Source organism: Schistocerca americana, chromosome X (assembly GCF_021461395.2).
Source record: "Schistocerca americana isolate TAMUIC-IGC-003095 chromosome X, iqSchAmer2.1, whole genome shotgun sequence".
Taxonomy (NCBI): domain Eukaryota; kingdom Metazoa; phylum Arthropoda; class Insecta; order Orthoptera; family Acrididae; genus Schistocerca; species Schistocerca americana.
This window is the reverse complement of record NC_060130.1, coordinates 256,154,308-256,181,371: the sequence shown is the minus strand read 5'-3', so window position 1 is coordinate 256,181,371 and position 27,064 is coordinate 256,154,308. Positions and strand designations below refer to the sequence as shown.

Below are 27,064 nucleotides of genomic sequence, written 5' to 3'. Positions count from 1 at the left end.
AACAAAGCGGACTGGGGATATGTCACCTCTGCTGTCACTGCGGAAAATCTCCCCCACACTGTAACATTGATGTGATGGTTGTGCAGGTGACTAGCACAATTGTTTCTACAGCAGAAATGCGATCCCTCGCTCTTTAGGGTGCCTGAGGTGTAAGGCTGTCCTTGGTGGTCGCCGGAAGTCACTGAAGCAATTAAAGTGTGTTGACAAGTCCTACAGCGGCATAAGCGGCACCCTTCCCTGGAGCGCCTCATAGCCTTTAAACGGCTCCATGCCTGCGTTCGCCAACTTATCAAACGACAGAAGTAGGATTGTTGGGAGAGATACGGCTCGACCATTGGATGCCATACATCACCTTCCCAAGTCTGGGCAAAGATCAAACGTGTTTTCGGGTACCAGACCCCAACAGGTGTTCCCGGTGTTACCATAAATGGCGTGTTATCTACTGACACAAACGCGATTGCCGAGCACTTCGCTGAGCACTATGCTCGAGCCTCTGCGACGGGGAATTACCCCCTGGCCTGGAAGGGAACATCCTCTCATTCACTACACGCCACAGTGAATCTTATAATGCCCCATTTACAGAGTGGGAGCTCCTCAGTGCTCTTGCACATTGCCCCGACACAGCTCCTGGGCCTGATCATAGAAACAGCCAAATGATTAAACATCTGTCATCTGACTACAAGCAACATCTCCTCATCATCTTCAACCGGATCGGGTGTGATGGCGTCTTTCCATCGCACTGGCGGGAGAGCACAATCTTTCTGGTGCTCAAACCCGGTAAAAACCTGCTTGATGTGGATAGCTATCGGCCCATCAGCCTCACCAACATTCTTTGTAAGCTGCTGGAACATATGATATGTCGGCGGTTGGGTTGGGTCCTGGAGTCATGTGGCCTACTGGCTCCATGTCAGGGTGGCTTCCGCCAGGGTTGCTCTACCTCTGATAATCTTGTGTCCCTTGAGTCTGCCATCTGCCATCTGAACAGCCTTTTCCAGACACCGACACCCGATTCCTGTCTTTTTTGATTTACGAAAAGCATATGACATGACCTGACGACATCATATCCTTGCCACATTGTATGAGTGGGGTCTCCAGGCCCGCTCCTGATTTTTATCCAAAACTTCCTGTCTGTCCGTACTTTCCGTGTCCCATAGTTCCATCCATATCCAGAAGAATGGAGTCTGACAGGGCTCATCTTTGTCAGCTTAAGCAGAAGTGCTGGCAGCACCTCAATGTCCTCCGTTGCCTGAGCAACACCAATTGGGGTGCAGTTAGCTCTATGCTGCTGCAACTCTACAGAGCCCTTGTCCAATTCTGAATTGATGACCTCTCCTTGTGGTCCATTCACGTACACCTCCATGGTGTACGCCTCGGCCACAGCTTTGTCTGGACCTTTCAGGTGACCCTAAGGACTCCGTTAACGCTGCAGCTCTCCGCTGTCACTTCCTCTCGATTCTTGACATGTTCTGGGGCCGTGAAGTGTTTTACACTGACAGCTTGCTGGATGATGGTTGTGTTGGTTGTGCCTAAGTTCACGGCGGCCCTATTGAACAGCATTCCTTACCCGATGGGTGCAGTGTATTCACTGCAGAGCTGGTGGCCATTTCTCGTGCACTTCAGTATCTCCGTTCATGCCGTGGGGAATCTTTTCTTTTATGTACTGACTCCTGGAGTAGCCTGAAAACTATCGACCAGTGCTACCCTCGTCATCCTTTGGTAGCATCCATCCAGGAGTCCGTGTATGCCCTGGAACGGTCCAGTTGTTCAGTGGTGTTCGTGTGGACCCCTGGCCATGTCGGAATCCCAGGAAATGAACTTGCTGACAGGCTGGCCAAACAGGCTACGCGGAAACCACTTCTGGAGATGGGCATCCCTGCAACTGAGCTGCGCTCGTTATTATGCCGCAAGGTTTTTCAGCTTTGGTAGATGGAATGGCAAAATCTCAGTATGCACAACAAACTGTGAACCATTAAGGGGTCCATGATGAGGGCCTCTCCCAGGGACTCCATGGTTCTCTGCCGGCTCCACATTGGACATGCCTGGGCAACTCACGGCTACCTCCTGCGCCATGAAGACCCACCTCAGTGTCGATGTGGTGTCCGGTTGACAGTGGCCCGTAATCCTCTGCTGTGTCCTTCTTTGGCTGCCCTGTAACTTCATCTTCAGTTGCCGAACTCTTTATCATTGATTTTAGCAGACAATGCCTCATCAGCTGATTTGGTTTTACATTTTATCCATGAGGATGGATTTTATCATTCAATCTGAGTTTTAGCACATGTCCTTTGCCCCTCTGTGTCCTCCACCATAGTGCTTTTATGGTGGAGGGTTTAATGTGTTGCAGAATGGCTGGCTTTTCCTTTTTATTTCCGCGGTCAGTCAGCTACTGTAATCTGCTTCCTTGTTGTACTCTTGTCTAACTGTTTCTTGCATCACTCTGTTGTTTTCTTGTCCTCTTTTGTTCCTTTTAGTGTTTGTTGCCTTTCCTTTGTTCTTGTGGTCTTCCTTTCTTTGTGTTATATGTCTCATCTGTTTTATTCTCACACTTTTGGCATTGTTTTATTAGGAACAATGGACCCATGACCTCGTAATTTGGTCTCTTTCTCCATCTTTTAAACCAACCAACCATAAATACATCACCTGAGGTTTACAATCGATTGTCTTACACTGAATGCATGGTGAAAGGCATCCAGGTGCTCACACCACCATTCCTGGCATTTAACAGGAAGATAGAATCATGGGCAAACTACATCACACACATGAACAGCATTTTTTAGCCATTATACCAGCCATATTTTAAAGACATTTGGAACACCCAACACAGGAAGTTAGAGACATGGCCAGTTACCAATCATTGTCACTGTCAAAAACATGAAAGATCTTGCAACAAATTTGGATGCCTTATTCAATGTGCTCCAACAAGTAAACTTGAAGTGTAACAAAGACAAAGTCTATTTTTCCCACCATAAGTTGAACATTTAGGACATGTTTTAAATGCCACAGGGATGCATCCCACTCCATATTATGTAGAGGCCGTAGAAAGACTATCAGTCCAAAGGGACAGCAAACAACTAAAATCAGTGTTGGGTCAGCTGAACTACTACCAAAAATTCATTCCTCACACAGTAGCCATTGCTGAACTACTCCAACAGCTTCTTAAGAAAAATTTAAACAGCTTTGCGACAAGGCTTCTCAGGACTTAGAACAGGCATTGCTCCATCTGATGTGCCTCTTGGCTTATGACCTTATTCAGTTGCTGATTGTTGGAGCAATTGCATAAGACTACGGCCTTGGAGCCATTCTTTCTCCCAAAATCAATGGCATTGAGGGTCTGACTGCATTTGTTTCCAAAATTTCAACCCTGGCACAGTGCAGTTACCGTCAAATAGAAAAATAGGCCTTGGTCATCATCTTTGTGCTAAAAAAGTTTCATGGTTATGTGTATGGATGGTGATTTATTCTTTTAACAGACCATAGACCCCTACTGACATTGTTTAACGTCCACTATAACATACCTGTCAGGACTGCCAGTATGTGCATTGGTGGCCACTGTTCCTCTCAGGGTATTACTGTGACATCTATTACCATTCCACAGTTCATTATGTGAACTTGTATGCATTGTTCCGTCTCCCAGTAGGACAGGACACAGACTTTGAGCTGCACTGGAGATTTGTTTCCACACAGAAACAGAGGCCGAGGCCGCTGCCACCCATTTGCGAGTGGATGCCACAACCATCACCCACAAGTCACCATTGGGTCTGGTCCTCCATGACATCATCCAGTTTGTGCTTTGGAGGAGTCTGGCAGATCAAAAAGCATCAAGCATCCCAAGGTCCATGCATATTGGCACTGTCCAGAAACTGTTGTAGCAGATATGGCACCTCAGTTCACATCTGCAGAATTTCACCACTTTTGTGAAGAGAACGGAACGGTATCATTTTGGTCTGTATGGCACTTTTCTGTCCGGCTTCCAATAGCTTGCTCCGCAAAAGGTCCGTGCATTTAAAATCCAGATGGCGAAGCTGCACCAGCATCACTGTCTTGAAGAGGCAATTACCTTGTTACTTGTGTCGTACCCCTCCATACCGCAGGATGGCTCAAGCCTGGCAGAGAAATTACATGGTCAACCACAATGCTCATAGTTCTCCATAATCCATCCCACTACTCATACATCCCCACACTGGCATCCTCATTGCTGTCATCACACCCTTCAGGATGACGTACAGGCTGCCAGCATTGGGAGGAGGGGAGGTATGTTATGTTGGGGTGCACAGCCCACCAGCATGGCAGTACTGCTCCACAACTTACCTATTCTTGATTTTCTCACTGCTATAATCACTAAAGTGATAAGACCCTCAGAATCTATGAAAAGTAAAGCTAATTAGTATTATTAAGCAACTATCTCAGAACCTGGTACACAGCACCAGTTGCACGTTGCTTATCTAATGTCTTCCAGGGGCAGCAAAAATTTGATTTTCAATATTTTTGGTAATTATTGACTGAATTTAAACATTTTAAATGCTTTCATTATCTACTCATTAAGAGTTATAATCACATGTTACAATCGTAACACAATAAGGAAAGTAAGGTAGAAACTATGTATATATCTTAAAGCAGTGTAACTTTTTTTTTTTTTTTTTTTTTTTTGTCATCAGTCTACTGACTGGTTTGATGCGGCCCGCCACGAATTCCAATCCTGTGCTAACCTCTTCATCTCAGAGTAGCACTTGCAACCTACGTCCTCAACTATTTGCTTGACGTATTCCAATCTCTGTCTTCCTCTACAGTTTTTGCCCTCTACAGCTCCCTCTAGTACCATGGAAGTCATTCCCTCATGTCTTAGCAGTGTAACTAATGGCACACAAATATGTGGACTTTATTCATCCAGTATTTGAGAATGAGAGTGCTTAGTAACTTCCAATAAACTTTACATATAATTTCAAACCTCCATGAAACTTTTTCTCATTGACACCCACCACAAAATGGTGAAAGGAAAAAAAGGTTATCGCTTACTACATTTTTTCTGTTCATGCAGTAAAAATTGAGCATTGGACATGATATATTAATTATTTCTTCTTTAATACTATGTGTGGGAAACTAGCTTCTGCTTAAAATGGTGTGTTGTAAAATTTCAACATCAGTCATGAAGTTTTACTTTATTATTTCATTACTACTACCTCTTTTCACCCCACAATTTGCAGACAGTATCTAGATTTAGATTAGTTTTTCGTTCCATAGCTCCATCCTGAGGAGATCCTCGTTGATGTGAAACATATCTCTCTCTCTCTCTCTCTCTCTCTCTCTCTTTTTTTTTTTTTTTTTTTTTTTTTTTTTTTTTTTTTTTTTTTTTTAAAGAAGCTGAAATAACAGTACTAATAGTATGAGTATATACAATACATCATATGAGTATATACAACACATCATTTGTTTCTATTAAAAAGTTCGTCAATGGTGTAGAAGGAGTTGGCCACTAGTCTTTCAGACTCCTTTTAAACTGATCTTTATTTGTAACTAAATTTTTTGTGTGCTGGCAAATTATTGAAGATGAGTATTCCTGAGTAGTGGGCCCCTTTTTGAACTAAAGTAAGTGCTTTTAAGTCCTTGTGCAGATCATTTTTGTTCCTGGTATTGTATGTATGAACTGAGCTGTTTGTTGGAAAAAGAGATATATTATTTAGGACGCATTTCATTAAGGAGTAAATATACTGAGAGACAGTAGTTAGTATACCCAGTTCTTTGAAGAGGTTTCTACAGGACGTCTGTGAATTGACTCCACAAATAATACATATTACACGCTTTTGGACTCTGAAAAGAGTTAACCCAAAATATTATACCATATGACATTATGGAATGAAAGTAGGCAAAGTATGCAAGCTTTTTCATTTTTATGTCACCTATGTCTGCTAACACTCGAATTGCAAATACAGATTTGTTAAGGCGTTTCTCCAGTTCTGTGGTGTGCTCCTCCCAACTGAATTTATTATCAAGTTGTAATCCCAGGAATTTAAGACTGTCAACCTCTTGTATCTGCTCTTCTTCATACTTTATGCATATGCTTGGTGGAAACCTCTTACAGGTTCTGAATTGCATATAGTGAGTCTTTTCGAAGTTTAATGTCAGTGAGTTGGCTTTAAACCATTTATTAATATCCATGAAAATATCATTAGCAGATATTTCTAGAACTACACTCGACATACTATTTATAGCAATACTTGTGTCATCTGCAAACAGAACAAACTCTGCTTGTAGCAGTGCAACTGATGAGAGATCATTAATGTACACAAGAAAAAGCAGTGGCCCTAAGATGGATCCTTGTGGGACACCACATGTAATTTCTTCCTATTCTGATGATGACTGATGACTTAATTCACTAGTCCCTTGCACTGACACCCTTTGTTTCCTGTTAGCGAGGTATGACTTGAACCATTTTGCAGCACTGCCCTTGACACCATAGAATTCTAATTTATTTAGAAGGGTGTTGTGGTTCACACTATCAAATGCCTTTGACAAATCACAGAAAATACCTGCTGCTTGTAATTTGTTATTTAATGAATTAAGTACATTTTCACTGTAGGTGTCACATCACTGAATGTACACCCAAATTATGTCATTGTATGATACACAGTTCAGGAGATATTACATCACAACATTGACATGTGTGAAAACTTGCTTGTACGTAACATGTAGTGCAAATTACCCAGACTGTATTCATCCAGAGTTTTATAATGAGAGGACTTAGCGACTTCTAACAAACTTTAAGCATAATTTCAAACCACCTGTAAACTTTTTCTCACTAACATGATAACGTAAAGTATTTAATACATTAATTCATTTGTAAAGTAATCTAGCATTTGAAGCAGTTTTATACATGGTAGTTTGCTTCTTTAAAGAGACTTTACTGGTATGATTCTATTTCACTTGTAGGTCAGCTCATAATAATACTACATCCTGCATTCAAATAGAGTGCCTTGACCAACATCAAAGAAGTTGTTTGATATTTATTTGTATGACAAATTTATTTGTTGTTCCTCTCAATATTGAAACTAATCATGATTGGAAAATGTTAGAACATATTGTTTCTCCAATTGTTCTTGGGTCAAAATTCATGAGTTAGAGCTGCTTACATTCTTATGTCAAATCAGTTCTTGGAGAATTCAACAAAATTCAGATCTCCATTATCCCTCTTTCCCTCTCACAGTCAGCCTGAGCATAGACTTCTGTAAAATGACTATGCTCATGCAATTTGTATGATATTTCTTGTTTTTCAGTAACACAGAATCCAAATTACTGTGGCAAAGCAAGATTTTAAAAAAGGAAAATAGGAAAGTATAAAAGTTTTGTGAACTGTTAAGTGATGCTAATCATCTGTGTGTCTTGTACTGACTCATGAACTGACATCAATAGCAGTCTCCTGTATCTAAACATTTTTATTAATTTCCTTTGGCAATTAGAAAACTGCAGCTTATTTTCACTAGCTCTGTGCTCTCACATCCAAGTTTAGCAATCTCGGCCGGTTTTATGCCCCAGTGTTTGTGCTGGTACTAAATTTATTGTACTGCAATTTTTGTGGAGTTGTTTGTTGAGATTCTCCTGGATACTGATGTATTGCATAGAATTTATCATTTGCCCACTCTCCAAAAATGTCATGAATTCATAATATCCTGGGGGAGGGGAAATCCCTTGCCATCACTACCCAGTGGTCAGTTGCCCCCTCCCCCTCCTGACACCATTCCATCAACGACTTTTTTGATTCAACTCAAAAGAAATAATTCCGTGTCTCATCCACTGTAAGAATGCTTGCTAAGAACCTGTATCTTCACTGATTTTTCATTCTGGTCACCTAAAATTCACTGTACCCTTTTTGCACAAACTATTGAGTAAATTAGTTTATCAATAATGTTTATGAACTACTCTTTAACAATGGATAGTTTGTGTCAAACTTTATTAGCTGTTAGGTGGTGATGGCTGCAAATGACCAACATGATGCGTTGGATGTTGTGAGTGGCCTCTGTAATGGTGGGTTGGCCAGTACGCTTCTGATTAGCCACTGGCCTGTGTCCTGCATCTCTTATAAGCTGACAAGCTCGGGATCTAATTGTGCTAATATCCACCATAGCACCCTAAAAATATTTTTCACACTTCCATTAATGTTGTTTGGGTTTTTGCTTTCAGCATTCATAAACTCTTTCGTAGCACTTTGTGTAATACACATGCCATTATCAGCAATTTCCTCAAACACTATAATGCACTTGTTGTGGAAACATAATGGTATTTCCAAATAATGGAATAGGAGGTTAAGGTATTGGCACCAGAGTCAGATTTGCTAGGCTGTTCTAATACTTTATATGGTAAAGAAACAGGAGACATTACTTTCAGACCGTCTCTTGTCTGTTGTCAAGAGCATTGGGATGACAACCATAGCAAGGCTATATCCACTTAATTCTTATCAAAGCTAAAATACCCATCCAATAACTTCGCATTGACAAGTTAGTAAACCTTAGTATAAAAATATGTATCACAGATTATTGAAGGCATTGAAGGTTATGCATACAAATTAAAGTTTTTGCACATGTTGACATGGGGAGAGGAATAGAGTGGAGTACAGTATCAAGCCTGCTGATGGACTGATATGAGTAGTCCTAAAATCAATATTCCAATGATTGTATTTCTCAGTAGTTTATCTATAGTAAAAAAAAAAAAACCATTTGGTAACATAATAGTTAGCACTTTAGGTAGAAACTCATGAGAACTTGTAATAAAATAGGAAGATGTTGAAGTTGTGCTCACAGTGCCCCCCCCCCCCCCCCCCCCCCACAATGTTTCGTGATTCTAAGAATTATTATGACTAATAATGCTGTTTTGCCATCCATCTAATTTGTCAATGTAGTGTGTAGTGTCTAGTAAATTCTCACACCTTGTATCTTCACAGATCTGAAATGTTTTCCCCTACTATTTGACAATCCATTGACCATTTTGCTCTTACTGAAACTGTCAAGAACATAGCAGAGGGCTGTGTACAATACACAGATCATACTTTCTTTTGGTAGGGACAGTCATATTTTTAATTTTGGGTAGAAAAATTTTGTAGGCAGACTCTGAAAACCTTGCAGCATAATTTTGAATACATATACATTGTATCGATTCAGAAATTTTTGTGCAGTATTCAGAAGTTTCCAATGTGATATTTCAACACAGTACTTTATCTAAAATACAATTTTTTTCTGCACCTACATCACTTTTAAGACTTGTTAATTCATACCTCTGTAAATGAAATCTGGTGACATTCAAAATCAGAGAGCATTGGAAAATTGGATCCTAAAACTTAGGAAAGAGAGGCATGCTGCCACAGCTGTTGTCCAGTTGAATAGCTAATACACTATTCTAATGACATCTTATTTCAACAGTGACCAAAATTTTAGTCAATAACACAGTATAACGATATGATCATATACCCATAAAAATTTATAAAGAAAAGAATTTTGAAAAAGAACTACATTTAGTTGCATGTGATTATATACCTTTATTTACATTGAGAATCTTTTTATAAGATTTTATCAGCAAAAGACAAACAGTTCCCAGCAAAGCAATAAATGTATCCACCCTTACAGCATCTTGCTGCAACATTTTTCCATTGTAGTTGTGTGATTCGTTATGTGTCTTAACTTATGAGCAATGTTCCCAAAATGTATGGTAGCTTAGTCACTAACATTGCTATATTGTTATTTTTTGTGCTTTCTAATGGTGGCTCTGTTTCACTGCTGTGTTGTGTACAGGTTTAGAATTGAATATTTTTCACTGCTTACTTGAACTGTGTACTTTTGTTACATTTTGGAAGTACTAGCATAAATTTAGACCCATACTATAAAATTTTTTGTATCAGACATTCTAGTTTATGTGCATTAATTGGTGAAATAGCTTTAAAGATTCTGTATGTTATTACTACTTGGACTGTTCTATCACTATTGAAAGATCCCTGTTGTCTCTTCCTTTACAGCCCTACCCACCATTCAGCTGCTGCTGTTGCATCTGCTTCTGCTGTTTATCACAACGTAGCTTCAGTAACGGCAACTGCAACATCAATACCTGCTGTTGCATCTACTCCATCACCTTCACCTATGGTTCCTCATCATCATATAGCGCCTTCAACATCACCAGTACCTGCTGCTGCAGGGTATACATCTCCAGCACATTCTATAAGCCATGCTGACCATTGTATGCCTCAGGGGCAAGGTCAGCCTGTCGAATTCAATCATGCCATAAATTACGTTAATAAAATCAAGGTGAGATGTTCTTTGGATCATTAAAACATAAAGAAACTGCACAAATTAAAATTACTTGTCAGTAATAGTAATACAAAACTTGTTCGCATCAAAACCAGAATTTAATGTAGAATATTTTTGCTATAAAATTCTATTTATTAGCATAATTTATTCCACACAAATCTGAATGATGTGAAATCTAGCAGAAGAAATTACTAGTACTTTTGTGACATCACAATTTGGATCCAGATCTGAGCTTTATACTAGTAGTGCTCTTTACTTGAGGTACTCAGCACATCTGCCGGACTTGTGGAAATATCCTGTCTGTACCAATTTCTCTTCTACAGTTTGAAATAATGTAGCTTGTGAAAGGAATGAGTCGGGATTTAAGTCGTAGTCCAGTCAGCACTGTTGCATCTGGAAAGAATTCTGCTTCACTCCGCAGTCTGATGTTGAATTAAAGACTTCACTAAAAGAGGAAGTCTCAGTATATTAATGAATGCAACATAAACTCTTAAAGATAGCAATCCAAGTCAAGTAATTTATGTCCATCTTACCTTTTTACAGGCTATGAAAGAACATCTCGACTAAATGTTTCTAGTCCTTCAAAGCTTTGCTGTGATAGGTGATAGCGTAACACCTTAAACGTACTGACGGCAAACCATATCTCATTTTGTAAATTACTGTATGAAGAAAGTCTGAAAACATCACGCTGGTGTTCACTCACCATTGCAGTTCAAGTGGAAAGTCAGCTTGGGAACTCCCGTTGTGATACTTTCCTGTAAGAAAGTGTTTTATGCCTCTGGTCTGTGCTAGAACCATTTTTTGGTTGGCTAACTTCTTTTTATTGTGTTATTTTATCGCATTACCGTATTTGAAGTGAACTGTTTTGGAGAATATGAATTAACTTTTCCTCCTCCCTGTCCCGGTCTTTCAAACTTTAATAATGGAAACATTTTAAAAGAATGTACAGCAATTGGACATATAAAAATGCTGTTAATGTTGATATTGGCTTGACTGTGCAATGTCATTTAGTAATACACTGAAGATGATAAGATTGCACATAGCCATATACCATATCAAATATTTCCTTTTGCATATTATTGATGTGTTTTCTTTGCTTTGTCTTTCTTTGACACTGATGAAACTCAAAATACCTTCATCAACAGCTATTGCCTCAAACAAGATGGGAATATGGTTAGGGCACAGATCATATTAGAGGAAAGCAAGGTTCAACTGTGACTTGTCTGTCTTTGAAATCTACAAAATATTCATATACTTTCATCAACATGATTTATTGTCACCGTTGTCATCATCATCATCATCATCATCATCATCATCAGGTATTCTGTCTTGCAAGATCTAGCAATGGTTAAGTCATGACTCATATACAGCTGTACAGTGGCTTGTGGAGTATCTGTGTAGGCCTTGATGTAGAGAAGTGATGTTCAAACCCCATCTGACCATTTAGCTTCAGTTTTTTTATGGTTTCCAAAGATTGGTCAGGATAAATCCCAAGACTTTTCAGTAAACCAGCCTAACCTGTATTTCTTCCCTTCAGTTTGCTGTTGTAAAGATACTTAAACTGCGAGTCATGAGGGATAATGAATCTTGTAATTTTTATTTTGTATGTATCTTCTGCTCCCATGTGCCGTGTGTGTGTGTGTGTGTGTGTGTGTGGGGGGGGGGGGGGGGGGCTAGACTAGAAAAGAAAATGAGAAAAATGAATGAAAAGAAAACTGTAAGCCTTACACTCATACTGAAAGAAATTCTGGCTTTGATTGGAACAATCTTTTATAAGAGTTCATATATGACAGAGCAGAAGAAGTTAGTGTTGGTTTGTTGTTTAGTATTGTAATTACTTTAATAGAAACGGGCATAAGAATGGTAATGGTAAAAAGTAATTTTTTCCTTACTGTACATGGTGTATCAAAAACAATCATACGATTTGACACGTCTATATTTCTGAAACTAATAAACATATACAATGAAGTTTGTTTTTTGATGAATGGGAAACTCAAAAAGTTTTTTCTTTTTTATACATTTTCATAGGTGTTCAATACAAATATGTCTCCCTTGAGATGCACAGCGTATGTCAGTGTGATATTCAAATTGTTCCCACACTGCAGCTAGCATGTCTTGAGACACAGCTTCCACAACTGATGTTATGCGATGTCTCAGTTCATTCATTGTTGTTGATAACGGAGGCACATAGACAGACTTTTATAAACCCCCACAAGAAATAATCACATACAGTCAGGTCAGTGACCTTGGAGGCCAGTAATGTAAGGCTGAATCATTAGGTCCAGTGCGACCGATCCATCGTTCAGTAATCCTTTGATTTAAAAATCCCCTCATCCTGTTGTTAAATGAAGTCATTTGAATCAGTCTCCAACTGTGGGAAAAGAAAGATCTCAAGCATATTGAGATATGTGCTTTCTGTAACAGTATTCTCAGCAAAGAAAAATGGACCATACACCTTTTCCCGTGAAACTGCACAAAACACATTAAATTTTGGAGAGTCCCTCTCATGTTCTCATGTTGTACAACTTCACGTGATTGTTCCATACCCCATATTCTTATATTATGACTGTTCACCTTTCTGTTTTAATGGAATTTTGCCTCCTTGCTAAACACCAAATGTGGAAGAAATACCTCATTCTCCATCTTTCCAAGAACAAAATTACAGAACTCCACACATTGTTCTTTGTCACCTTCACGAAGAGCTTGCAGTAGCTGAATTTTGTATGGTTTCATGTGTAAACATCAATGCAATACACACCAGACGGACATCGAGGGGGGCATGTTGAGCTGTACAGCGAATGGATTTTTGTATACTCCTTGTGAAACTATGGCAGATGTGTTTATTGTCTGTATCAGACACTCGGGGACTTGTATTTACACAAACAACCTGCTTTTCAGAATTGTTCATGCCATCATCTAATGCTCTGTGCTGTAGCAGGATCCACACCATACCTAGTACGAAGGTCACACTAAACAGTTATTACTGACCTTCACTGCGCAAAACGTAGAACACAAAATGCTTTCTGTTGTCCCGGCACCATTTTTACTAGAACTGAAGTGGGCACACACTGCTACTACCTTGTCGGAATCGTGTAAAACTTGAGAGTTTACTCTTTCCAACAGTATGTTGTTCACACACTTATCACAAATAACATAATAGTATTATGAGAAGGAAAGTTGCTACCCGCCATATAGCGAAGATACTGAGTCGCATATAGGCACAACAAAAAGATTTTCACACTTAAAGCAACAAAGGCACACATACAGGTGTGTGCGCGTGTGCGCGCGCGCACACACACACACACACACACACACACACGACTGCAGTCTTAGGCAACTGGTTTCAGTGCGCTCGTGTGTGTTGTTGACTAAAGCCATTGGCTGAAAGCTTTAAGCGTGAAAATCTTTCGTTGTGCCTATCTGCAACTCAGCAGCTCCGCTATATGGCGAGTAGCAACTTTCCTTCTCATAATATTGTTACATTCCATCATGGATTTTCCATTGTTTGGAATAACATAATGGTTATGATTTTTTTAAAATCAAATGATTCTTTTTGATACACCCTGTATATTACATTATTTCAAGAAGAATTATGCAAGTAATGTGGGTTTTCAGTTTCCACCACATCTTTTGTTGTTTCTTTTGCAACACAATACCAGTGTATCAGTATTTTATTCATTGTGTAAAGTTTTCTGTCATGCTACTTTTATTAGTTGTAGACCAAGGGATTCATGCACATTTAATTGGGAACAACGGTACTTGATTATGAAAATGTCTCAGTATTTAATTTAATTTCATTACTTCAAATCCACTGGTTAGTATATCATCATAGATGTCACATGAAATGAAAAACAAGAAAACATTATTTTGAATTGGAGCTAAAATGCTCTGAGAGAGCACAGGATACTGTAAAAAAAAATAGTTAGGTTATTGGTACATGCCAGTTACATTGTTACTATGTGTCTGAAATCTAAAGTATAATTTGTGATCCACAGAATCGATTCCAAGGTCAACCAGACAAATACAAAAAATTTCTTGAGATTTTGCATACCTATCAAAAAGAGCAACGTAACATGAAAGAAGGTCATCTGCCTCCTGGGAAACATTTGACAGAAGCAGAAGTGTATTCACAAGTTGCAAAATTGTTTGAACATCAAGATGATCTTCTTGCAGAGTTTGGACAGTTCCTTCCAGATGCTACTAGTCACCAGGCAGCTCTTGTAAGTATTCATCATTGTAATAATCTGAATTACTAATTGTTGACTTATTCCTGAGGAGCCACATAATTGTATATCAGTACATATGTGTGTAGTACTTTACCAGTTATGTGATAAAATATCCAATACAGAAAAGCTGTTCATAATAATTAATTACTCTAAGTTGAAAATCAGTTAATTCTTCATTTGTTAATATGGGGTGTAAAGTATAGATTCATCCAGCTGCGCACTAAATTAAGCTCTGATTTTTCAGTTATTATGTTGTTACTACAATTAATGGAATGAGTAAAAGTGAATTGCCTCACTCTATAACTGAGGTATTGGTTCATCGATAGGCACATGAACAAGACTAATAATATTGCTAAGTTTTCAGCTGAATCCTTCAGAGATAACAGAACACACACACACACACACACAACCTGCATGATTACCGGTTGTCTTGACCTATTATGTTGTACTGAGACTGCAGCTCAACTGATGTGTTGTAATGTGTGGAGTGGATGGGCAGTAGGAGCCTCCGTTTGGAGGAAAGGGTGGTGTGAATGGGAAAGAAGGAAGGAAGACTGTAGTTTAACATCTTATTGACAGTGTGCTCATTAGAGATGGATGTGGATGGGAGTGAAAGGTTAGTTGTATACGACTGTTTGCTGATGATGTGACAGAACAGTTTATGAAAATGTGTTATGCCAGATGAGGGAGAAGTGTAAAAGATGTGAAAAACAATGTATATAATTACAGTCAGAAAGCAAAACACAAACCCAAAGATGCTCAAAAGGATGGAATATGTGCAGTCAAATCATGAAAAGATGTAAGTGCAAGCCAACCTACATTAATCTACTTACATAGTTAATGTAATTTCAGATAAATTGAAACTGGCGGAAGATGACACACAGGTGGGAGCAGAAGACCTAGTTAAAAAACACAGATTTAATTTACAAACAGAGAAAAAAGTCAATGTTAACAGTACTTTCCAACCCCAGCAAGATGAGTAATAATGCTCTGTTTTTGACAAGCTGTCGGGAACTGTAAACAGTGCTAAATGCTTCTGCAGACTCATCACAGTCAATTTTGTATGGTTTTTCAGAGGAGTGCCACGAACATCGATGTAGCAGGCAGTAGTACTTCATGAATCATCAGCTGTCAGTAACATATGCCTCACACTGATTGCTCACTCAAGACATTGACCACCTGGACTATTTGTTTCTGAACATTTTTTCCTTATATCAGGACAGTCAATAAATGATCTTCAGTTAATATTAGTGGATTAAATGTGCATCAGTAAAGATAATTCCTTGTGCTTTACTTGAGTGTTCACTTTGGAATGAAAGACCACCTTGAAGTAATTGTGAATTGTTGCTAAAAATTAGCACAAACAATAAATTGCACTTTATCAGTACAACCCAGAAAAAAGTAATAATTGAATTAATTGACCACTGTCAAAAAGTCAGAGGAAGGAAACAAGGCAGTTGAGATTTAATGTGAAGACAACATTAGGAGGATTTTACTCTGTGAAATTGTACACTGTCAACATAATTTGTTCTTTATTACTAGGAATTTTGTCACGCAAAGTGTTGAGTTTCAAGTAGGCTTTTAATTTAAATGGTTGCCTGCACCTTCTATTAGCCTGTCATGGTTATTTCTTTCTAAGTCCAACAATGAAAAAAAAAAAGTAACTAAATGACATACTGTAAGATAAAAACTGTTTGCAAGAGAGGGTAAAAAACTGGAAGAGGAGCCATAATATTTTTGAGTGTAATCAGAATCTAAAAATTTTGCTTCAAATATATGATTATTAATGTAAAAATTTTTCTCTTATTGGAGCACATTGTGCATACTTTTTGGGTTCTGTCTTGATTTGTGCTGTCTTTCAGTTGCTTGACACTATTCACTGTGTGAGCAAATTATAATTAAAACCAGCTATAAGAATGCCTAATTTCCATTATGGTTGTGTCTATTCTAGCAGTATCTGTTGTTTTACTCAACTGACTTTGCTTTCTTGTCTTTGTTCTACAGTTTTCATTTGTGGGTCTTCCTGTGGCAGGTTTAAAAAGTGTTTCAAATATGATCTGTATTTAAGATCCAGCCCAACACACAGTTTTACTCTTTTTAGGATGATTTAATTGTATACCCTACACCAAATAAAGTTTCACCTTGACTTTGTGACATGTTTAAGACCTCATGAACACTTTAAATACTTTCTAATGGAATAGCCATCACTTCCCTTGTGAAGTTCACACCCAACCTGTCCAAAACAGCCCTTTTGCCCCCTCCACCATCTATTGTACAAGTCAAGAAATTTGCAATGTCGTACATTATCAAACTGACATATCCAGTAGATAGAACCCATCACTTGGGTTGTAGACAGACAACAAAGATCCTATGTTAATGAAGAGTTCCAAGTAGGAAGCTGTACTGGCAGAACTTGAAACTCAACTGTCGTTAACACTTCTGTTAGTCTCCATAAAATATTGATTTCAAATGCCAGATGGCAGAAGTTGTTGGTGGTGTCTTGCAATTTGCTGCATCATGGTCTCCTTGTTCCTCTCAAGATATTACCTTCCAACTGTTGGACAGTTTCTTATGGGATGTACATATGGCACCAGCTGACTTTTGTTCCCTTCCTTGTTGCTGTTCTCTAAGAGGGACATATCATACCTACAAGGGACTGTCTTTTAACTTGCCCTTATGGCTTCCAAGAATGTGGTGAGATAGAGGTTACTGCATTTACTAGAAAGTAGTGTCTCCCTAGCTCATTTTCAGTCACTCAGACCAGTGTGACAGCCCAGCAGTTGTTGGCTTTTGGTCTGTTGCCATATTCAGTTTCTTCTGAACAAATTGCATCATTCATTGTAAAATAAGGTAATTGGATAGATTTTAAAAAATCTAGTCACCAAGCAGCAGCAGAAGACACACACATTACTGAGCGAGGTAGCGCAGTGGTTAGCACACTGGACTTGCATTCGGGAGGACGACGGTTCAAATCCGTGTCCGGCCATCCTGATTTAGGTTTTCCATGATTTCCCTAAATCGCTTCAGGCAAATGCCGGGATGGTTCCTGTGAAAGGGCATGGCCAACTTCTTTCTCTATCCTTCCTTAATCCGGTGGGACCGATGACCTCGCTGTTTGGTCCCCTCCCATAAATCAACCAACCAACACACACGTAAAAGATTGTAATATGGCAGGCTTTCAAAGCCTGTGGCTCGTTCTTCGGGGAGAAGGGTTGAAGGGGAAGGAAGAGCAGTGAAAGAAAGGGCTGGAGAGGTCTAAGAAAAGGGGTAAATTTCGAGGAAGTCACCCAGAATCGTGGGTCATGGAAGACTTACGAGACTCTTCTTTCCTTCTCATCCCATCTGGTATGTGTGTGTGCGTTCTGCGACTGCTTGGTGAGTAGATTTTTTAATCTATCCAATTACCTTATTTTGTCAAAAATTGATTGTTTTTGTTGTTATATTAGACCATTCATTGTAAGTCATACGAAAAAAATATATTTCCACAACCATTTGCTGCACTTGCATTCAGCTGACAACTGGTTTCCTGATAAGTCTGAGCTGTATGTCATGGAAGTGTTAACTGCATTATCACACCTATCATATGTTTTTTACATCATAAAACAGTCATTTTCGTTCCCTTGTGGATACAGCCCATATTAAATGCATAAAACCCATAAATAACTGCTAGATCAGCTTCCAGCTGCCCACGTACTTAAAGCACCCTCTTGTGCAAGTTCATAGCTGCTGGACATACAGATATCTATACATCAAAAGAAAGGAGCCTGTTTTAAGTTGGTGTTACATTAATTTATGAAAACAGTAGCACAGAGTGGTTCCTGCAGTATCTGGCCGTTGCAAGTAGCAGCGGCCTCATAGATAAATGGGTTAACCTATACTGAGCTAAAAACTTAAGTCATTGACTGGCTGCTGCTTGTACGAGATAATAATAAGCATTCTTTTAAAGTTTCTATGGATCTAGTACAGCAGCTAGCTACTGCACGAATTAAATGTTTTGATACTGCCAAATGTTTACAGAATGCTTTAGGTGTGTATTCCTTTCAAATACAATAGCTTTCATTAAAACTTCTAAATACCTCTCTTGTGTTATTTTAAGTTGACGCAAATTTGCTCTTTCAATATAACTCAGCTCTAGAACTGAAGTAAAAGATCAATGGCACAACAAACAGGGCCTAGTCCTAGCTGCTGCCAAAGAGGGACAAGTCAGCTCATATGCTCTCCTATCCATTCAAAAATCATCTTTTCCACAAGGAACTCACAAAAATTGATGAAAATGAAATTGAAAAAGTAGCACACAACAGTTTTGGAGTGTGGGATTGATAGTACACTTCACTCAGACCACCACCATAGACTGCTGAAAAAGCTGTAGAGTCTCTGCATGAGGAAAGCCATTTTCCTTTGTGGGCTATTGTTTTATTTTGGAACCAGAATCCTCAGGCAAGATATATTACCAAGAAATGTGGGATCAGCAAGACAAGTGTTTCTTGCATCAACATAAATTATCTTTCACTACATCAGGCACTCAGAGGGCATTTTAAGGTGTGCTCTTTACTGATGAAGCAGCGTTTATGAACAGTGGTAATGTATGTTTACGTAACATGCACTACCAAGTGTCTGAAAAACCATACTGGCATTGTCGGGTATAACACTAATGAATGTGGAGTTTATAACAATGCAGCATCATAGGAAACTATAGTGTGAGATCTTACTTTATATGAGGGGTGTTAAATGGCCACACAGATGTACACTTTCTGACGAACATTCTACCTGTTCTTCTAGAAGAGGTACTACTGGATAAGCGAGGATGTATGTGGTTCCAACATGATGGCTGCCCAGCTCACTCTTGTCGTGTTGCAATGCAAATACTGAATGAAAAGTTTCCTGACTATTGGGGAAGACAGAATGCTGCAGTACAATGGCTGACCAGGTCCCCTGCTTTGACTCCCCTTGATTTCTTTCTTTGGGGAGCTATGAAAGATGCAGTGTACCTTGAAGCCCAAACTGTGCCAGATGATAAGCGCTGTTGATTTGCAACTACATGTAACGGCATATTATCCATCGTACTTTCATCTCTCTCTCTCTCTCTCTCTCTCTCTCTCTCTCTCTCTCTCTCTCTCTCTCTCTCTCTCAAATGGCAACTGCAAATGTGCCGTGCAGTCGATAGTGAATCAGTTTGAGCACATGCTTAACTAAAGGGTAAAATTACATTTTGTTAAGAAAAGTATTTACTTTATGGGCAACATGTCTTCAGTCTTTCTCAATAAAATGTTGAGTTTATTTAAACTGTATTCCATCTAATTACAGTTTTGAGTAGAACCTATAGACAAACTGTCTGACAGCTGGTGTTTTACCTTTAAGAAGCAGTCACGCGTCTCCAGGAAAAGACAGGCCAGGTATTATTATTTATTGTTATTTTATTTCAAATCTGACAAGGCAAGTGTGCATACTTGTCATCACCAATTTCGTCCAAAGTTATGGTATACGCTAGTCTTCGCCAAAAATGAAAGTGACAGAAGTGGGAGCTTCAAATGGCCAAATGTTTGGAGAAAATAGCATTTTTGGCATAGGTTGGGTGAGGCAGAAGCCATTTAAGTTAGCGCAGTCTCCAGGGAGTGATTGGCAAAGTGGAGGTAGTACAGAATGGTAATCTGAAGTTCGTGGGATCAAGACCCTATGCAGAAACTTTTTTTTCCTTCAGTTTTTACATTACTTACACTGCAAATAAATTTAGATAATGCTCAGTAAATTTTATTTGTTAATATTTTTATAAAAGGCATGAAAAGAGAAATTTGAAATTGCAAATAAATTTTGAGGAAGGGATTTTAAGACATACACAAGAACTTTTTATGTAAAATTAGATACTTTCATTATTTTACAGTTCATCCTAGGGTAATATTCGTCATAAAAATAGGGAAAGTAGTCACTTTCTTGTCATCTAGCACACATGATGATGCCGCAGTTTTACAATTTTGTGATTTTTTTTTTTTTTTTAATTCTAATCAAAGAAATTTGGTTTACAGTCATAGAATGTTTTCTTTGTCGCACAGTGTGACAGTAAACCATGCATAATGCATCATTTCGTCAAAAGTTATGTCGATAGCTTGTGATGTATTTTGATGCAGTCTTTTCCAAATGCATGGCCATCTGGTGTTCCCACTTCTATCACTTTCATTTATGGCTGAGACCTGGATATGCCATAAATCTGGACAAAATCGGTGATGACAAGTAGGCATGGTCCCATTTTAAGAAGGTTAATACAGTTGGCTTTTTTTAAATAGGGCTGTTTATTAATATGAAGTATGAACGACCAATGTTTCTGGTTCGTCTTCAACAAGGAAGTGACAATGGGGAAGATTTAAATGTAATACTGCTTGAAAAAATTGTAGTCGTAGCCACGAAAACCTGGGAAACGTACACACATTTGAAATAGTTTTCCTTCACCCCATCTGATACACTAGAACCTAGTGTATGCTGTGATTCCATATACAAAAATTATAGTTGACCATGTATATATGTTGTGTAGAAATTAAAGTTTTACCTTAGTAGTGTGGACGTATCTTAGAGCATATGACAGTATGTTGCATGAGAGTTCTGCTTGGTGGTGTTTACACTGCAGTACCTCCTGATTTAGGTTTTCCGTGATTTCCCTAAATCAATCCAGGCAAATGCCGGGATGGTTCCTCTGAAAGGGCACGGCTGACTTCCTTCCCAATCCTTCCCTAATCCGATGAGACCGATGACCACGCTGTCTGGTCTCCTTCCCCAAACCAACCAACCAACCAACTGCAGTACCGGCTCTGGCCAGATTGCTTTCTGATTTTGGTATATTTCTCAGATTCTTTTGCAAAAGGTTTCAGCATCAGTATTAACAAGTGTGATGTCGCTGCAGTTGTCTTTCCAAGAGCTATTGAATGTGGTTGTGAAAAGTATATGATTCAATTAAAAGTCAGTGCTAGGTCAGCACTAGTATGGTAAATGTCCAGTTTCATGGAGAACCAACCATACTGATATGTAGGCTATTATTATGATGGGGTCACCACTCCTAAAGGCTTTAAAGCTACTGCCACTCTCATCTGAGGAAGAATGCATGTACCCCTCTGTCTCACATCTAGTGTAATAGCATGATCAAATGTGACTTCATTTTTCAAAATGTTTGTGCATCTTGAATCTGAGATAGGATGTTGCAACCAGTCTGTATTTACCTTGGTAGATGTGAAAAACTGCATAAAAACCACATCCAGACTGGCCAGCACAGTGGTCCCTTGGTTAATTTGTGAGATGGATTCGATTCAGGATTGGCACAGCTCCCCATGTCCTGGGAGTTGTTGCCTTTATGCGTGTGGCTATCTGGACAGATGCCAGTTGCTTTCTCTTATATGATGTAGTATCTTCCATTTTAATGATTTTTATTCCTGTCTCCAATTATATTGCTTACTTCATGATCGGTTTCCATTTCCTATGCCTTTTTGTCACTATACCAATGTTAAACTTTACTTTTCTATGCTCCCTGTATTTATTATTGTTTTACTTGGTGCAAATTCTATAAAAAAGATGCTCTCATCTGAGACGTGTTTTGCCCCTTCTCTAGTTTCTATTTGTTCTGTGTTCAACTTGCCTCACAGTATTTGCCCATATTTTGACTTAATACAATGGTTTCTACAACAAGGGTGTGGCTTATTTCTTTCCCCACTCTTGTTTAGCAGAACAAGTGCTTCATCTTTAGTAACCTTGATGTTGATGGAACATAAAACTGGTAGGCTTCTTGCTTCTTAATATTTTTCTTGTGCATTTCAAAATCATGAAAGCCCTCAAGGTTCCTCTTGATTCTCTATCCTTGCTTGCAGCAACATATATTTTAATTCTGTCCAGTGAATCATTAGTGGATGTTTTGTTTGGGAAATATGTGAACACAAGAAGGGTTGGAAGGTTGTTGAGTGATACTGGAGGGGAATAGGATGACCAGTGGGCTGTCATTAACACTGATTGATGACTGTTTAGGAGTGAGAGGAAATTTCAGTTGCACTAGAATTAGTGAAAGTGAATAAAAGATGCAGGTATGTAACAAGCATGTAAGACCAGTAAGTCACAGAGCAACGTATACTGCATCACAAAGTACTACAGACTACTCATACAGGCAGATTATCTGTGTCAGTTCTTATATACAATATATGTTTGTTATACCAAAATTGAAACCCTTTCAGTTTTTGTAGATGCACTCAGATATTGTTGCTTTCACTATGGGTCTCCATTTGATTAGTTATTAGTGATGTTAATGACCGAGTGATCCCTGGGGTAGGTTGTATAGCTGGGCCATTTACATACGTAAGAATTGTGCGGCAGGAAAGATAATGTGAGGACAGTGTAGCATACGACAATAATCACTAATAGAGGGCTAGATTTTGTACTACTCTTTTAATACCTTAGTGCTCTGTGCTAACCTGTTATCATTACTACTAATTCAGCCGTCGTCGTATTTTGTATAAATCTTTGTGACTCAAGACAACTTTGCAACAGTGCTTAAACGTAACTCTTTGATAGAATGAACAAACTTTCTGGACTCATAAACAAACTGCTGGTATTTGTTTTGTGATCTCTTGAGACTTTCAGAGCCATTTCTTGAGATATTGGCTGGTGGTGTCTATTTCAGGTTGTGGCATTCTCAAAGAACTATCCTCTTTTTCTCATAGTGGGTGTTGAAGTTGAATTTGCATGTGAAGGTTATGTGTACTTATGGTGTAATTGCCCGAGGACTTCTCTGTGCTCATTACTGGCATGTCTTCCCACTTGCTACCTGCAATTGTTGCTCTCCATGAGATAGTTGTCTATGATTCAGTTGAAACCTCTTATAACCACATTGAAGGGACCAACAGTTTATGGTCTTTATACCTGATAGTCACACAAACCGGGCTATTATTTTGTTTTGTAATAAAAATTTGCTATCTGTAAATTTTAGACCACCATAGAGTTAAAACTTCAAAAGGTAACAGAAATTCAGTACACTTACTGTATTTACAATACAGTAATTGTGGAGAGGGACTGAAGAGAAATTTTTCTTAGGTTTACGAAATACATACAGCAGTGATATGCAAGCAAAATGAAAAAATATCTGTAATAAGTTAAGAGATGAGTGGTAACAGAGTAAGTCATTCAGTAATGGCAAACACAGTCTTGGATAATGAGAGAAAGAAAAAGTTGAGCATATTTAAATCTTATTGTAATTGCTGTGTAGTATGTCTTGAATGACACAACTTCATTCCAGGTACCGTATTGCTAAAATTATTCAGCAGTACCCAAATGAAAAGACAGTATTCTGCACTTAAATCACATGAATACTTACACTTTGTATGATGTTTCTCTTTAAAATGTGCTACAAATGTGAGGTTCTGCACCAAACACATTGAATATATGCAACACACATAACCACAAAACATCAGTAACAAATACACTATTATTCCACTTCTATACTTAGGTCTATAAGTAACACATATAGGAATTTAATTTTTGAGTTTTCTACAGTCACAGCAAAGACATGTTGTTTAGTTTTTTTAACCACTTGTTTTAATTTTAAAATGCAATACAGTGACACATACTACAGCATACTGTCCTCCTTAAGGTAATCAGTTATCTTTGTTTGCTTTTTGCATTTACGAGTAAGATGTGCATACACATTTTGCATTTGATGATGCATTCATTTTAATGCCTTATTATTGTTATTTGTATTAAACTCTGTTTCTTTAAGTGGTGGCACAACAAACTGTTCTTCTTGTTAATTATTATGTTTGTCAATACTCTTGGCTTTGGATGTCAGTTAAACTTTCCTCTTCACTTGCTGAGGCATACATGATAAGATTGTTGTCTATCTGGATGAGATCCTCTATTTCACAAGTTGTAAAAATGAACATAATTCTTGCTCTAAGTCCACCAGAGGTGTGTCATCCTCACCTTCATCATCAGCACCATCAGCTGTTGCTGTTAAAGAATCACCTTCACCAATGATTGGTGATAAAAAAATCTTTGAATTCTGCATGTTTAAACACTTGGCAATTGCCTTTCAGTGCCACTTTCCAACGCTTTTACCATTGCCTCAAGAACAGTGAAAACTGTTTTCTTTTTCTTTTTTGATTTTTTGTAACAATTTCCTGTACTGCGTTTTCAGAGATTTTATAAATTGCTAATTCATAGGTTGTGGAACTGAAGTGACGTTTGGAGATAAAAACACAAACTTTATGCACAGCGCATTGTTGACTACTTGTCGAGCAAGGCAGTTGTTGACCAGAAGAATAATTTTCCGTTTCTTTGATTTCAGCTGGGAGTCCCAGTTATGTAATCACTTTTCAAAAATGTCAGCTGTCATGCAATATTTTGCATTGTTTCCATACACTACTGATAGGGAGTGAATTTTTTCAAAACGTCTAGGTTTACTTAATTTTCCAAACCTCAAAAGTTTTTCTTTACATGCTCCTGTTATATCCGCAGCAACCATAATTGTAATTCTTGTCTTATTCATTTTTCCCCTTCGAAACACTCTTCATCTTTAAATTTCCATGTCTTATACATGGTAATGTTGTAAAACAAGCCATTTTCAACCGCACTGAATATATCATTTAGCTTGTAACCTTCACACAAAGTAGGTCACTTCTTAGATAACCACTTGTCTGTTACGCCATCAGGTACACTGGAAACTTCACAAATTTTCCCAGCGATAATATCATGGTGTATCTGAGATGAAAACACAATTGAAGTTTGAATTTCACAACAGACACACAAATTTGTTGGCATTCGCTTCAAGACTAGGTCCATTGATTGGCACATTTTTTTATCTTTGCTGCTTGAACAACTTAAGCGGAGCCTCTTCAATACCTTTGTGCTCAGATGATCTCACATACTTGATTTTTAAAGAACTGTGTTCAAAAGCAGTCTGTCTGTCTTCTGTGTCCTTCCAGATTGCAGAAATCTTTGAGTGTGAGACAGCCAATTCCTTTGCGATTCTAACTTGTGTTTCAGTATTTTCTAATTGTCATATTATGTCTGACTCTTCTTCAATACTAAATACTTTCCTCTGTTTTGTGGCATCTTTAAAGTGATTCTTGCATTGACTGTTTAGCACACATACTGATTTGAAACCAACGTAGTACAGAAAACAAGGGTTTGAAAATAACTGTTACATTATTGTTAGTAATCACCAAAAACATAACAAATGAAAATGAACATTGGACATTACGGCTGATATATTTCTCCAAAAATGTAATAAAACTACATCATATTTTATCACAATAAGCAATGCGGTGCTAAGTGCTTTTTAAATGTAGCATTTATATAGGTTTTAGACAGGACCATTAGATTATGCTGTTATAGTTAATACATTCTTAAAAGCGATGTCAGTATAAGCGGTATTGACTGTATGCTTATGGAACTTGCTCTTCCTTGTTGAAGTTGTTGTCATGTTTGTAGATCTAGATGGCTTCTCAGAACAAATTTGTACAGTAATTCCTTTCCATGGGTAGAACTTGAGTTATACTGAATATTTTACAGTGGTACGCATCACTTTATATGCACTAAGCGATGGCCTATTTTTCTTTTTGCACCAGGCAGCAATTTCATTTATGTTCCATGATCCTGGTGTTAACAGGTTGTCCTGTCATTAGTTTGCAGGGAGTTGGAATCAGGTGGGGTTTCCCTCACCTCAGATGAGCCTCGGGAGGCCCTTCATCTTCTCTGACCTACATACCTGCCCAACTCGTGTACATCTAGTTGTCCTTAAATTACTTCTAACTCCAGATGGACTACCTCTTGACTGAGTGTCTGATGACCTCACTGTTTAGTGCTTTAGCCTCCAACCACCCAACCAAGTTTGTGATTTGATTCACATATACACATTGCCACTCAGTTGTCATATATTGTCTTCCCCCCCCCCCCTCCCCCCCCCCCCCCCTCTCTCTCTCTCTCTCTCTCTCTCTCTCTCTCTCTCTCTCTCTCTCTCCTGTTCAGATTACATCAATACAGATGAGTGTTCACATTCATAAATATGGACTTCACAGTCATGTGGCATTGTATACGGGCATATTGATTTGTCTTGCTGCTAAAAACTTCGTATTTTAAGAATATCAGCTAATACTAATTATTGCCAACAGGGAGCACGACTGAGCAGTGGTGAGCATTCAACTGTCCTTAAGAGGTCTTCAGGACCAAAGCCAGGCTACAGCAGCAACTCTTGCAGTGGCAGAGATTCCTCACTTTCAGCACTGGATCAACGAGCAGGAATGGGAAGCAGTAAATTTGGCCACAGCAGTGGGCAAATAAAACGCACTTCATCACTGTCAAGCTCAGTATCAGGGTCCGGGGTTTCTGGAACACAATCAAAAAAACATAAATTGGCAACACTGAGGGATATAACTATTACTGAAGCAGGAAAATATTCAACATTAAGTGATTTCGCATTTTTTGATAAGGTTAGTTGTGAATATATTATACTAAATTGCCTTTTGCTCTACCATTAAATGCCATAGTACTTTAAAAATTTGTATTTATTATTGGAAAGGTTTCTTAAATGATGATCAT

The 27,064-nt window shown here is 38.5% G+C and overlaps 1 protein-coding gene across 1 annotated transcript in view; it reads left to right on the top strand.

Moving 5' to 3' along the window:
• The window catches only part of LOC124556790 (paired amphipathic helix protein Sin3b-like), a 289,392-nt gene that overhangs the window by 146,165 nt on the left and 116,163 nt on the right, over positions 1-27,064 (top strand). The window contains exons 8-10 of the mRNA XM_047130801.1: positions 9,992-10,277; positions 14,276-14,500; positions 26,638-26,955. Of these exons, the coding sequence (XP_046986757.1) occupies positions 9,992-10,277; positions 14,276-14,500; positions 26,638-26,955 (829 nt within the window). The remainder of the gene's footprint in view (positions 1-9,991; positions 10,278-14,275; positions 14,501-26,637; positions 26,956-27,064) is intronic.